This window comes from Melanerpes formicivorus, unplaced genomic scaffold, assembly GCF_026170545.1.
Source record: "Melanerpes formicivorus ecotype bairdi unplaced genomic scaffold, bMelFor1.0.p_v2 SCAF_17, whole genome shotgun sequence".
NCBI lineage: Eukaryota > Metazoa > Chordata > Aves > Piciformes > Picidae > Melanerpes > Melanerpes formicivorus.
In genome coordinates, this window is record NW_027142369.1 from 12,498,677 (window position 1) to 12,513,669 (window position 14,993).

Here is a 14,993-nt window from a genome sequence, read left to right on the forward strand (position 1 = left end):
TTTCCTGAGAACTCAGCAAGGCAGAGTTTCACAAACAAGAGGAAATCCCTAAACAGCATGGAGCCCAGAGTGTGGAAAGTTTTTTTGAGGGGGTTTGGTTTGTTTGGTCTATTTTCACAACTTCCTCATGAATGTATTTGGCAGCTTGCTGTCCCTGCCGGCGCAGCATCCCAGCGGAAACTGGAGCTGGGAGAGCTCTTCCTGCCTGGGACGGGCTTCCCAGGAGTGTGAGGGATTTACTAATCCCCACCGTTCTATTCTGCATCCCTTGCAGTGTTTCACCGAAGGCCATGTACAGTGGCAAGCTGCAGACAGGTTTGCTGGCGGCCAGCTACTTTGTCTATCTGCTGGTGGGTGCAGCTGTGTTCCAGGCATTGGAAAGGACTGCTGAAAAGCAGGAGAAAATAGCAGCTGCCCAGATGAAGGAGGATTTTCTCCAGAATTTCACCCACCTCACAGTGGCAGAGATGGAGCAGTTTATGAAGGTAAGTGCCAGCCCTGCAGAAGCCCTTTCTTCCTCCTTTTTGCCTGTGAGATGTGGTTTCCTGTTCAGTGCTGCCACACAGATACTTTCATTATGTTCCTACTGATGTGGTCATTTGGTGATTGTAGCAAACCCAAAGCCCACTCTCCGTTCAGAGCAGGCAGGTCATACTGGTGGTAAATACACCTTGTGTAGCTTGACATAACTGTATGTTAGCTATTAACAGTCCCCATCCCACCATGTCCTGATTCTTTGGGATCTTGCCTTCTGTTAAGTCGTCTTTTGGTGGAGCTGTGCTCATCTGCATCTGAGCAGGGAAAAGGAGGTTATCTCAAATGAATGGGCATGATTTCCACTTCAAACAGTGTCACAGGTTGCACAAAGGAACAGTATGACAAGCTAGGTGATTCTCCCCCGATCCTCCACTCTGAAGTGATCCTACCTGGAGTGCTGTGTCCAGCTACAGGGAGTATGTGCATGTGTTTTGGATTAGATGACCTTTAAAGTTCCTTCCAACACAAACTATTCTATGCTTTTATGATTCTATGATTCAGTGATTCTATGATTCTTATATATTGGGTGCAAAAAAGAAGCTCAAATCATTACACAGAGGGTGGAATAGTCAGAGTACTTTTTGAAGAGGCTGCAGAAATGAAGCAGATAGCCTGGCCAAAGTAAAGCCCTGGAAGCTGAGGATGAGTATAGTTGTTTCTATATGCTCTGTACTGATATCCTGTCTGTTACAATGCAGAAGAAAATGGGGAGTGTAAATAGCCTTGCTGTAAGAATTTCCATCTAGGAAACTAACCGAATGGAGCTCTCAATGGGCCAGTTTGCAGACTAAGGAGAGGATGAGAAGAACCGGTATTTTCTGGTAACACAACCAGTGATCCAGCTCCAGTTCATATATGTATGCAGCCTCTTAACCTTTGGTTTCGTTTTGTTGTGGTTTTTTTGGTAAAGGAGGCTGGGGGGGGAGGAAGGAGATTTTCAAATGCTGAAATTTTTGTGCAAGGCTTGAAAAAACGTTTCTGTTAGCTTTGATTTTCTGGTACATCAGAGAGGGGGCGGGGGTGGGGGAGAGGATGGGAGAAGGCTTTTCTGGTATAGTTTATTCCAGCTTGTGTTGTGCAACTGGCAGGGCTCGGCCATGAATTTTACTTAGACTGTTTCTGTACAATCTAGCCATCCTTCCAACTGTCCAGTTCAGTGCTCTCTGTTTGCTAAAGGCAGGGTCAGCTGGATACTCCTTGGCTTTTTAAATTAAAATTATTTTTGCCATGATTCTAAGCCCAGACAGAGCTGAGCCCCTGCAAGCCACTCACACAACTGCCCTCTCCCCAACCTCCCCCTTCCCCCCGCCAAATCACTCACCCCTGGCAGAATGGGAAGGAGAAACTGGAAGCAAATGCCGGGGGGGTGGGGAGGTTGATATAAGGAGAGAGTATAACAGGACAATACAAAGAACAAGTGAAGAAGGGGATTAACAGCAATAGTAAAGAAAGTAATACGTAACAACAAGCAATACAGGCTGTGATAGAACAAGAAGGAATGGCCTCAAGCTGCACCAGCTTGGATCTCAGGAAAAAAAAAAATCACTGAAAGAGTTGTCAGGAATTGGAACATGATGCTCAGGGGGGTGGTTGAATCACCATGCCTGGATGTGTTTAAAAGCTGTCTAGACATGGTGCTTATGGATATGTCTTAGTGGTAGACTTGGCAAGGTAGGGTTAATGGCTGGACTCTTGAAGGTCTTTCCCAGCCTCAATGACTCTATTACCATCAACTCCTGGGAGTGGCCCCCAACTTCCTGTGAAGAAGATTAACCCTATCCTAGCCAAAGCCAGGGCAGAATGTCACTTAAACAAAACCACCACCACCAAAACAGCGTTTAGAATTAGAACCAAGGCAGAAGAGTCTGAAAATGTATGGTCTGGAGGAGCTCAGGAGAAACATCTAGTTCAGCACCCTGTGACAAGGCAGTCTCCCAGAATCACAGAATGGTGGGGGCTGGGAGGAATCTCTGGGGATCATCTAGTCCACCCCCCCCTGCTAAAACAGGGCCACCCACAGCAGGTTGCCCAGGAATGCCTTCAAGTGGGTTTTGGAAGTCTCCAGAGGAGAGGGAGCCTGGGCCTACAGGAGCTCCAGGAAAGCTGGTGAGGGCCTGTTTGTTAAGGGCCTGTTTGTTGAGGGCCCGTTTGTTGAGGGCCTTTGGTGACAGGACAAGGGGCAATAGTTTTAAATTAGAGCAGGGTAGTTTTAGGTTAGATTTTAGAAAGAAGTTCTTTACTATGAGGGTGGTGAGACACTGGAGCAGGTTGCCCGGAGAAGTTGTGGATGCATTATCCCTGGAAGTGTGTAAGACCAGGCTGGATGAGGCTTTGAACAGCCTGGTCTAGTGGGAGCTGTCCCTGCCGGTGGGAGCTGTCCCTGCAGGAGGACTGTAACTAGAGGTCTTTAAGGTCCCTTCCAACTCAAGTAATTTTATGACTGTGATTCTATGACTCCACAACCTCTCTGGGCATCCCATTCCAGTCCTCTGTCACCCTCAATGTGAAGAAATTTTTCTTTATGCTTAAATGAAACCTCCTGTGTTCTAGTTTGTGCCCATTGCCTTTTCTCCTGTCACTGGACACCACTGAAAAGAGCCCACCCCCAGCCTCCTGATCTCCACCTTTTAAATATTTACACACATTGATAAGGTCTCCTCTCAGTTTTCTTTTTCCTAGGCTAAAGAGCCCCAGGTCTCTCAGCCTCTCCTTGTAAGAGAGATGCTCCAGTACTCTAATCATCCTCGTGGCCCTCTGTTGGACTTTCTCATCTGTCTTGAACTGGGGAGCTCAGAACTGGACACAATACTCCATGTGCAGCCTCCCAGGAGCAAAGTAGAGAGGGAGGAGAACCCAAACCATCTCTGGCAGATGTTCATCTAACATTATCTCAAAGATCACACTTTAAATATGTGCTGTGTGTTTATGCATGCAGTTTTGAGAAGAGTGTGTATGTTAGGCTGAATTCTGATTGTGGTCACACCAACAGTAATACTTTGTAAATCAGTGGGCTTTCTCTGAATCTCTATCTGTGACACTAACTAGAATACAGCCTTAAAACTGAGCTCTATGTATATGTCACATGTACCCTGCTATAACTCACTGATGCCCTCCTGGGAGGGTTCAGAGACACTACTCTGTATGCTTGCATACAGGTGGATGATAAGATCCTGGATCCACCACTGCTGTCTCAAAGGCAAGCTCAAAACCAGCATCACTTAAACCGGTGAGTTGTCTTGCTCTGACACATCCTAGTCATCTATAGGATCATTTTTTTTTTCTGAAGTACTTAGTCTAAAATTAATCAAAGTCTTTTATGCTAAAAGAAACAAGTTTTCTGAACACCCACTAGAGCAGTCAGCGTTAACAGGGCAAAAGACTTAATGCTCAAAACCATCAGCTGGCTGTTGAGCAACCTCAGAGGTAAAGAATTTCACTTAGGGCAGAGGAGTGGTATCACAAGAAAGGAGCACTAGTTGGCTGAATCTGTGGTATTCCTGCAGCAGACACTTGAGAAAAGTAGTCATGTTGCTAAACTTTGCTTCCCCTCCCAGAACCTGACTGAAGCCATTCAGAATGGAGTATACCCTGTTGGAAACGAATCACAGATTGAAGACAGCAACTGGGATTTCAGTAACTCTTTCTTCTTTGCAGGCACAGTGGTCTCCACAATAGGTAGGTCTAATGCTTTCCATATACGTGCATTTGTGATGCTTATTATGTCTGGTTATTAGAACCTAAATGGACACTGCTTTAAGGATAAAAACTCTGGCCCTCCATTGGCATGGATGACAAGCAGCAACAAATTTGGTCCTGAGACCTCACCACTGCACAACTGTTTGTGCTTGTGAAATACCAGTGGAATTTCATATTATTTCCTACTCATTTCTTCTTTTCAAGCCATCTGTTAAAACACTCACTCTACTACCAGTTGTAGGTGGGAGGTAAACTTCACTTTCCTGGTTTTTATTCTAGGGTCATATAGGCTTTAAATCCAAGAATGCTATGAAGCATGAAAGAATGGTAGATAAAAGTGAACTCTGCTGAGGACAGACACTGTTTCACTTACCTGTGCTGAGCTGTTAGTGCACATACTGAATTAGTAACGTGCCAGGAGGAAAAATATGGGAAGGAAGTAGCACAGCAAAAAGCAACCACTAATGAACACTAGACTCGAATTTACAGTAAGGCAAGCAAGCTCCACAGCAAGCACAGAAACCTGATGATTAACAGCTATAAATTGATCTAGCATATTCTGATCAAATTGGCTTTTATTGTGAACTCTTCAGACTCCATGTTGGGTGTCAGAAAAGTCTGTCACGGTTTAGCTTCAGCCAGTGACTGTGCCCCACACTGCTACTCACTCACCCACAGTGGACTAGAGGAGAGAATGGGGAAGATAAAAGTGATGAAACTTGTTAGGTTGAGATAAAGAGTTTTATAAGTAAAGCAGAAGCTGCACACACAAGAAAAGCAAATCAAGGAATTGATTCACCACTTCCCATCTGCAGGCAGGTGTTCTACCATCTCCTGGAAAGCAGGGCACCATCACTCCAGATGTCTCTCCCTTTCTTCTTCTTCCCACATCCTTATATGCTGAGTATGACATCATATAGCATGGTCAGTTGGAGACAGCTGTCCCAGCTGTCCCCACTACAGCTTCTTGTGCCCCTCCAACCTACAAGATGATGAGTTGGGGTGAGAAGCAGAAAAAGCCCTGGCTCTGTGTAAGTTATCCTCAGCAATAATTAAAACATTACTATGTTATCAATGCTGTTTCCAGCACAAATCCAAAACATATCCACGTACCAGCTACTATAAAGAAAATTAACTCTGTGTCAGCTAAAACCAGCTCAGGCAAAGAGACTGTTCATAGAAAAGTGCAGGTTTGTCTATTTGTCTGCACCTTCACCACAGAGATCTGTCGTGAAGACAAATCAGGTACTTCCAGTCATCTTCACCAGGTTTTGTCATGAAAGTGGAATATTTCTGCAACAGGGAACATAAGAACAGCTCAGGCATTTGGAAGCCTAGTAGCCAATAAACCATTCAGTTGCTTTATTTGTCTTTTCCCCATAAGAAAACACCATCTTTTCCAAGTAATGGGTGCCTTGAGATGAATTTTGCTTGGCAAAATGCCTTTTCTCAGGGTGAATGATGGAATAAGGACATACACAAAGTACATCAATCTTGCACTCAGAGATGTACCTCATAGGATCTGCAAGGAACAAAATCTCCAGTCCATTAAAGGGCATGTTTGGAGTTCTGCAGCCACGGTTGTACTGCTTAGACAAATCCTCTTTTAGTAGGACTTTAAGACAAATATCTCCCTGGCATGAATATATCAGTCACCAGTAAGGTCTGGACTAATTAGTTTTTCTATTCTGATGCACACTGCACTGCCTCTAGGACTGAAGCCAGTCTCTGGACATACTAGTTTATAGGCATTTAGCCAGGGAGGTCACTGACACACAGGCAGATCAACAAGAAGCTGGAAACTGGAGAGGGCTGTATGTGATTTGGATATGGCAAATGGCCTGGGACTCCAACTTTGATGTCTTTCAGGTCCCCAGACTTCTGGTTTCTGTCTTTCCATATAATTGTCACAGGACAGAGGATGTTTTCCATAACTGTTTCAGATTATGCTCTCATTCCCACTAAGGCTGGGTTGGAAGCACACAGTGCTCTCTGGATACCCTGAAATATGCAGGGTCAACCACTTCATCTGCTTACTGTGTTTCTCATAGGAAAAAGAGTACATGTGGACTGAGAAGTGCTAGCTATTTCTTCTTGGGTCAAAGGCAGATCAGGCTGGGGTAGGTATGAACATGACAATGGATTGCTCCAGATTTCTGGAATTATTTGCTCTTACCCATCTTTTCTTTTATATATAGGATATGGCACATTACATCCTAAAACTACTGGGGGGCAGATCTTCTGTGTCTTTTTTGCTCTGTTTGGAATCCCTCTGAATATTGTTTTTCTCCACCATGTTGGTAAGATGCTCTCACTACTGTGTAAAAAGCTGGGGAACTACCTGTATGAGAAGGGGATGAGACAGGTAATTGGTTCTGCTTATTTAGACACAGTTATGTCCTCATTTCATTTTTTTTCCTCTCAAGATGTATGCTGGCAATATCCTCTACAATATTTGTTCTTGTGCTGTGTTAGACATTGTACTAAGAGAGGAAAAAAGACATTCTTTACTTGCAGAGATAAACAGACAAGGCAACCAAAGGGAAAGGGATGCATTTTGTCTACCCACCTCAAGGGCAGACATTTAGCCCCCTTCAGCAATTGATGGAGAGAGTGGGTGCCTTGTTTCGTTTCTCTAAACACTTACCTCAGGAGCTGACACTCTGAGGAAGTACCTGTGTCCCTTCATAGCCAGTAGAAAGAGAGATGCTTGAGTATTTCATCTTGAGACAGCAAAAAGCAGGTGAGCTGTAAAAAGCCACAATAAAACAGGTGAACCATAGAAGTTTCAATGGATACTGACTCAACACCTACTGTGTCACCCCTGTGCAGTCCTTTAATTGCTCTCTTCCCGTGGCTTTGACAGAAAGGAAACATCAGACTGCAGTTGTCCATTTGACCCCAAATGTCAAAAGCTGAGGAGGCACCTGTGAAGGACTTGAGATAGGATATGTGTTGCCTATTTATGCCCCAAGTTATTTGCCTCTCCTCTCCTCTCATCACTTCTGGGGAAGTGAGAATAGCTTTTTTGTGTCTCCTACTCTAATTCTTTTTCAGGATAAGATATGAATGCTACAGACAACACTGTTGAAATTGCTAAATTTTGCCTGTCTTGTGAACTGTAGACCATAAAGCTTGATCAGATACAGACTTAAGCATATCCATGATGCATGAAGGCATGAAAAGTTATCCAATATTTGCCATTCATTTCCAGACAAGCTGTGCTTACAAAATTCTATACATAAACTAGATTTGTGTCTGGCTGGTAAATCTTAATATACAAGTCTTTTTCTCCAACCAAAGCTTCTTCGTGACTGCTGGGAAGTAGGATGGTTCAAAAGTCATTGTCCAGGCACTTCTTCATCAGGATCTCTTTTGGTAAAGGTCTTCTTATAGTAAGATACCCACTGGATATGAGCCATGTTGTGGCACTTATGAATGAGAAATAAAGTCAACAATCTAGGCTCTTGGAGATAGTACTGTCAGTCTATTTTCCCAAGTAAATTTGAAGATTCTTTAGGTGCCACATCTGAACGCCTCAAAGCTATAAGTGAAGTTGTCTGGTGAAAAGCAGAAATAATCTGACTTCAGTGAAAGTCACTGGATAGAAATTTCTCCTATGCTCATGGTCATTGGAGGCTGATACAATCAGATAGAAGCCTACATCTCCCAGGCCTACTATGGACATGTAACACTCAGAATAGATGGTGTTTGCCTGCTTCAGAGAAAGGCTAGGGTACTTGTATAGGAAGAGCACTCAATACAAATCCTATGGTCCTGGTAGGAATTCCTAGATAGCCAGCCATTTTGGATAGTCACCATTATATGTGATCTGCTAGTGTAACAAGTCATGATTATAATTGAAGTAGTTTCTTTCTTTTTCAGAAGAAGATCAAATTTCTGACCCTTTTGTTCTTCCTGTCTACGGGGATCCTAGTTTTTCTGTGCTTGCCATCACTCTTCTTCCAGATAATGGAGGGCTGGTCCTACAGTGAAGGAATTTACTTTGCATTTATCACCCTCAGTACCATTGGCTTCGGAGATTACGTAGTAGGTAAGGTTGATTTCAGGGAGGAGACATGGCAAAAATCTTACAGGTTATGAGTGTAATTACCACAGGCTGACTGGGCAGGCCACCAGTGTACTGCAGAGACAAATCTTCTGTCAGAATCTAGTCTTTTCCTTCAACAATTCTAGAGAAAATTCTAATTTCTCTGGGATTGTGTGTCCTGACAAAAGCATAAAATTATCTGAATATAATGAAATGTGGTGCTTTGGGGTGGAGTGAAGCCAAGTATATTGGGAAGGGGAAGTTTAGGGGGAGAATTCAAGGAGCCTAGAAATACGCAGTCATACTGCATATATCCCTGCTTTAGCCATCTCAGACTTAACATTTCAAAGCATAAAGAAATAAGTTATCCTGATTCAGAGGACATGACTTTACACAACAGATTGAAAGGTGGAAAAGTGGGGAAATCTAATTGCTATGTTGGAAGTGGGGCTTAGACACTTACATCACTGTGAGAGTGGCCTTCTCTATTCTCCTATGCATCACTGGAGGCTCTCTGTCTTCATAATCAGAGGTTAGAATTTCCCCTGAAGAAGAACTGGTTTAAGCTACCATGTTGGAGTGCTTCTGTAAAGAATTCCATGGATCTGTTGACCAAAATGCATTCTCAGTGGAATAAATATCCAGAGGAACTCCAAAATGATCACCAGCAGCCAAATGAGTGTCCACAGAAGAAACAAACACTTGGACTCCATGAAGAATCAAAGATTTCTCTACAGCTTCTTGCCAGCCTGAACTTCTCTTCAGTAGTGGTATGAGAAGGAAGTTCGGAAGCTAATATTTGAGCATGCGCTGTATAACAAACACAAAGCTCTCAAGCCTTGCAGAGATGCAAGGGGAGCCTTCAAGATTGTCTGCCTGCTGTTTGAAAAGTTTATTGCATCTGGCTGAAGACTTTGGCAGAGACAGCTTTTCCAGACACTGTCTGATGTTCCCTGCTGACCTTAATTTCTCAGAGTCTGCTTAAGAGGCTGGGTAGTGCATTGACAGTCCACTTGATTGCATGAGTTTAGTGATTGTAATGATCTTGTAGCCTAGCTGATGGCTAATTCACACAATGGCAATGAGTTATGAGTCCACATTTCCCCAAGTGATCCCAGCCAGCCAACTGCTCCATCTTGCTACAAAGCACAGGAAACAAGGGTCCTCTGAAATTCCCCTTTCCACATTAATCCAGGGGAAGGTTCTTTGTCTCCAACAATGGTTAAGCACTATTGCTATGAGCATGACCCAGAACCCAGGTATCAGCCGGGAGCCTCTCACACACAGTGGCCTTTCTGCTTACCATTTTCTCCTTCTGAGGCTAAGTTTTGTCACTACAGTAGGGCACAGGCATTTCTTTCCTAACCATCTTCAGGACTAATAACCCTGGCCTGTGCAATACTGAGCACCACAAATTTCAGTGATGTGGAAAACTGAAAGGAAGAAAGTGGGTGGTGCAGTGCAGGAAAAGCAGTGAACATCAAACTTTTCTCCTGTCCAAATTATAATTGTGTATTACAGTAATGACAGCAAGTCACAACCTGAAAAACTATCTCCAGAGCACTTTCCTCCTCTGCAGCCATATTATTTTACAACTATAGATGAAAAATTACAGTCAGAGAGCTCTCCTGGCTCTGTGATTTCATTTTCATTAGGATGGCTTAACAGGAACTGAAATATTCTTCCTTGCAGTATTTATCTCAATTTGCCTTAAACAGCAGTGATAAAATGATGATCGATTTAATGCCTCACACCTTCACAATGAAACAAGCAGAATCAATGACTGCTGTGAGCATTATGGATTTAGAGTTGATTGCAGATGACAAATGGATTTGCGTTGGCTAAGTGAAACAGAACAGGTTTGAGTTTATTTGCATTTTGGTAATTCAAAACTGGTTTGTAGCTGTTGTACCTCAAGCATCAAGCCTGTTTGGGTAGGGAGATGTCTTAGGAAGGTGTCAGAGTCTGGATTTGTAATATGTGTACACATAGGTGATACTTGTAGGGTGAAAATCCCCTTGGAATGTCAACCACATTGATGACCTGCTGAAGTCCAGTTTTGAGTTAGCATGACAAAGATACTGCTAGTTGCTTTGTTAGCCCCAGATAGTGAACTTCAAATAAGAGCACAAAAGGCTTGCTTTGGAGCAAGGTTTGCATTCCCTCTTCCAACTCAACTCCAGCAGAGGAAAAAGAAACAGCTGTTGGACATCTCTCCATGAGGACAAACCACCTCATTCTTCCTTGTTTGCACAGCTCTTGCATGATGAAGTACAAAAATCCTGCACATTGATGTATGCAGTGCAGAGCATGCTAGGACTTGAAAAGAGTTGCCAGCATGCTGCCTCCTCCTGGGCAGCTTCACAGTGGGAAATGATCTATCATGTTCGTGGCACATTGCTGGTTTTTTTATGCTATGTAGAGTTACCTTTGCTGAGGAGGAAAGACAGTCCACCACGATCTAAAAAAAATCACCTAATTCAATGTAGAATACACTGGTGAGTCCATTAGGCTGGCCCACTTTACACAGGCAAAGTAATTTTAACTTGTTAACTTTCTTCTCTTTTCTCTCACCTTAACTACAGGTAAACAGCCTGGCAGGAATTACTTTTCATACTATCGCTCAGTAGTGGCCATTTGGATTCTCTTTGGCCTTGCCTGGATCGCTCTCCTGTTTAATTTATTGACAACGGTACTAGAAGATACTGAAAAAATAATTGTTAAAGATCTCCATCAAATTGGAAAGATGAGTAAGGACAATGAAGCAAGTCAACAAAGAAGATGCTGGCCTTCTCAATTTATTCCAGAGGAAGAACTACCACCACCATGTGCTGGAGGGGATGCACAGGAAATGGAGTCATTAGCAGCAGATTCTGAACAGACAAAAAATGAAAAAAATGTTTTTTCTTACAGCAAAACTGCTGCCATAACATTGAACTCTTCATTGGAGAGTTGCTAGTGAATTATTCTAAAGAAATTCCCATAGAAATACAATTTCTCCTACCTTCTGCTGAGATACGACCTTTCAGAACTCAAGACTCACAAGCTGCACAAAGCCAAATACTAATGGTAAGATATTTGCTCCTCCATTTGCAGCTGAGTTGTGTTAACAACCTGAGAGGTGCACTTGTTTAACAAGGCATTTTTGAGGTGCTTCCACAAAAATGCAGAGGAGCGTGGTAGAGCTTGCAGGTTCTATTTGGATTGGTTTGCTTGCAAGAAATTATGTCTCTCCCAGGAAGTGACATGCATAAGCTTTTCTGAGGCTTTGCATAGCACATTTGCAAGACGATAAAAGGGTATATAGATGAAAAGATGCCTGATCTGAGCCATCATATTGGAGAAGATACTATGATCTGAAAGACTTGTTACAGGACAAGACCTAGGCTCAGTTCAGAGACACTAGAAGCATCTAATGGACAGGGTTAGAAAAAAGGTTAGCATGTTAGAAATTACTCATTCTACCTTTTCCTGCTTTATACTAAGATGAATAAAGGCAACTTCACCTTTGTCCCCTGTGGCTTTGAAAACCCTTTCTGATAGAGTTCATAAAGAACATATAAACCTATGCCATTAATTCAAATTTTCTAACTATTCTTTTTTCTGTAAGCATTTTGTGAGAACAGAATGCTTTGAATGGAGGAGCCCTCACTGCATTGGTGCCTTGCTGCTGTGTTTGTATTCCATAGGAGCTATAAAGTTATTTTTACATGATTCTATTGTACTGTGCTAAGGTAGCTTTCCAAGTGAGAGTGTTGTCTTAACAATACTGCCTGTCCTTCAGCCAGGTAAAGAAAAGGATGTAAAATCTGAGCATGGCATTTCAGCTGTACCACCTGGAACACAAGCCACCCCTGGGTGAAGTCCTTGGCCTTTGAAAGCATGATTTATGCATTAGGTGCCTCGTGCGTGTCATGTGTGCTGCCAAAGCAGCTGTGGTAGACAGAGGTGAAAAGTCCCATGAGTGTGTATGGTTACACTAGAACTCAGTCTAGTCCAATATCCTGTGTCTGACTGTACCTATGAGTGTATGCCTCCAAACAGTGGAAGAATGAGGGAGCTCTGCCATGCTACCATCCTGGAGTGCAATCCTTCTTCCAGTGGAATAGAATAGAATAGAATAGAATAGAATAGAATAGACCAGACCAGACCAGACCAGACCAGACCAGACCAGGTTGGAAGAGACCTTCAAGATCATCGCGTCCAACCTATCACCCAACACCACCCAACCAACTAACCCATGTAACCAAGCACCCTGTCAAGTCTCCTCCTGAACACCTCCAGCGATGGTGATTCCACCACCTCCCCAGGCAGCCCATTCCAGTGGGCAATCACTCTCTCTGTGTAAAACTTCCTCCTGACCTCCAGCCTGAACCTCCCCTGGTGCAGCCTGAGACTGTGTCCTCTTGTTCTGGTGCTGGCTGCCTGGGAGAAGAGACCAACCTCTGCCTGTCTACAACCCCCCTTCAGGTAGTTGTAGACAGCAATGAGGTCACCCCTGAGTCTCCTCTTCTCCAGGCTAAGCAACCCCAGCTCCCTCAGCCTCTCCTCATAGGGCTTGTGTTCCAAGTCCCTCACCAACTTTGTTGCCCTTCTCTGGACATGCTCCAACAAGTCAACATCCTTCCTAAACTGAGGGGCTCAGAACTGGACACAGTACTTGAGGTGTGGCCTAGTAGTTGGTGGCTCTAAGGCTACCCAGACAGGAGGTAGGTCTCTCTACTTCAAAGCCCATGAAGTTGCCCAAATGTTGAACTCATGGCAGCACCAACAAGACTCACTCAAGGCAGTCCATAGGTTTAGTAAATGAGATGCCTCCATTTGATGGTGGTGAACATATCACTTGACAGGTTTCCATTATATCCCCAAGTTCCTATTTTGTCAGACAGTGAAAACATGTTCTCAGCTCACCCTCTGGGTGTTAGCTACAGCAAGACTAGACCTTGCCAGAACTATTCCTGTATGAAAGGAAGAATAAATTATGGCCATAAACCAATTTTAGGCTATAAAGATGTAATCAACCTTGACGTTGAATTCATAATTATTTCAGTGAAACAAAACCACACTTGCCAAAACAACTCTGCTGGTTCAAGACCTGGCATGTAGACCTGATAAAATACATACTTTTTTCCCTTCTCCAAATTATTTCTCTGTTGCCCTTATGTCCAACTTCTCTCCTAGTATGTCTCACTCTCAGTGAACTTCTTTGAGTCACCAGGAACAAGAAATCACTGAAAGAAGGGAAAGATGGCAGGGTTATCATAGGACACAGTGGTCCCTGTGCAAGCCATGACTGTATTGCTATCATAAGGCAACACCACAGCCAGGCAGAGAAAGCAGCTGGATGCTCTTGTGCAAGGATCTCTTCACCTTACTGTGTTCCCTGCTTACCAAACATTGACTCAAATCATTTTGCAGGTGTCAGTTTTTCTCTTCTCTCAGCCCTTCCTACAAGGACCATTAACCTCATCTGCAAACTAAGGGAGGTACTGTCAGAGCTCATTTAGTGAGAGGTGGTCCTGCCTCAGGATGCAGAGGCCATTTTGCACAGTTCCTTCCAAATCAGTTCCTGGTGTCTGATGCTCTCCAGCCCCAAGGGGGCAGGCAGAGTCTGTGGGACAGCATAATGTATGCTATTTGCTGTCTTTGTTTCTGGGGAGAAAGAGATGCCTCCAGGAAACATCCTGAAGTCAACACACTTCTGAAGAGTTTTATTCAGATTGTTCTTACTGTCTCACTTTCATGACAAGTAATGCATCCCAGCCCTGAAACAAGCTGGTACTGTCCCATTGCAGGACCGAGCAACTGAGGATGCTTGTTTAGACATTTCAGGCAGGGGAAGAGAGCTGGCCCACAGACTCTGATGATGAACAGCAAACACAGACCTAGGCAGTGACTCTTTGAACAGAACAGGACACAATATCTACCCTTCACACTGTTGGGTGTGACTGCTTTCCATGTCCAAAAGTCAGTGTCCCTTGTGCAACACAGGGTGCAGACAATTCACCTTATAACTGATCCCCTCTTGCACACTCCTGGGGTAAGGGTATGCCCCTCCGGACAAGGCACAGAGGGACTGACCAACTCACCAAGAGCCACGAGATGCAGGAAAAGGGAGTGCTGAGGAACCAAGAACTGAAGTGTTTCTTCAGCTGTAGATGCCAGCGTGGGACCACAGAAAACACATCTGCAGCATAAAACACATAAAAGCTCTCAGGAGAAAATCAGATAACTACCCTAAGAGAGATGTGAGACATTCGTAAACCGTCATACCTGCATGGAAGCCTTTTGAAGAAGGGGCTCAGCTTGGCTTCTCATGCCCTCTCGTGGCTGTGTGCAGCGGACTCTTCTTTTGCATTTCTTCAGAGTTCAATTAGTTTTTCTTTACCTTCTACTGTGCAGTTCAGCTGATGTAGCTGGTACAGCCCTGGCCAGTACAAGTCCAAGGGCAGCAGGTTTCTCAGTGTGAAAGAGAGAAAGCCATCCTGTATTTTTATGCAGTGGATATAAGCTCACAGAGGTCAAAAATATGCCTCATTCTCAACAAAGATTAGAGGATGTGAATCCTCAGCTGGGCAAACCATGTAACCTGCCTTGTACCCACACTGAAACAGCTTTGTGGAGGTCACCTGGGGATGTGACAGCTTTCAATCAGCAAACCATTTTGCAAAGAACCCTCTCTAACAGCACACACAGTACTGAAATTGGG

The 14,993-nt window shown here is 43.8% G+C and overlaps 1 protein-coding gene across 1 annotated transcript; it reads left to right on the forward strand.

Moving 5' to 3' along the window:
* Positions 1 to 225: 225 nt before the first annotated feature.
* On the forward strand, positions 226 to 11,802 carry LOC137446518 (potassium channel subfamily K member 16-like). The gene is made up of 5 exons (XM_068149185.1): positions 226 to 485; positions 4,092 to 4,212; positions 6,432 to 6,598; positions 8,119 to 8,287; positions 10,870 to 11,802. Exons 1-5 carry the CDS (start codon positions 291 to 293, stop codon positions 11,241 to 11,243), a joined length of 1,026 nt encoding a protein of 341 aa, XP_068005286.1. The 5' UTR covers positions 226 to 290; the 3' UTR covers positions 11,244 to 11,802.
* Positions 11,803 to 14,993: the final 3,191 nt, after the last annotated feature.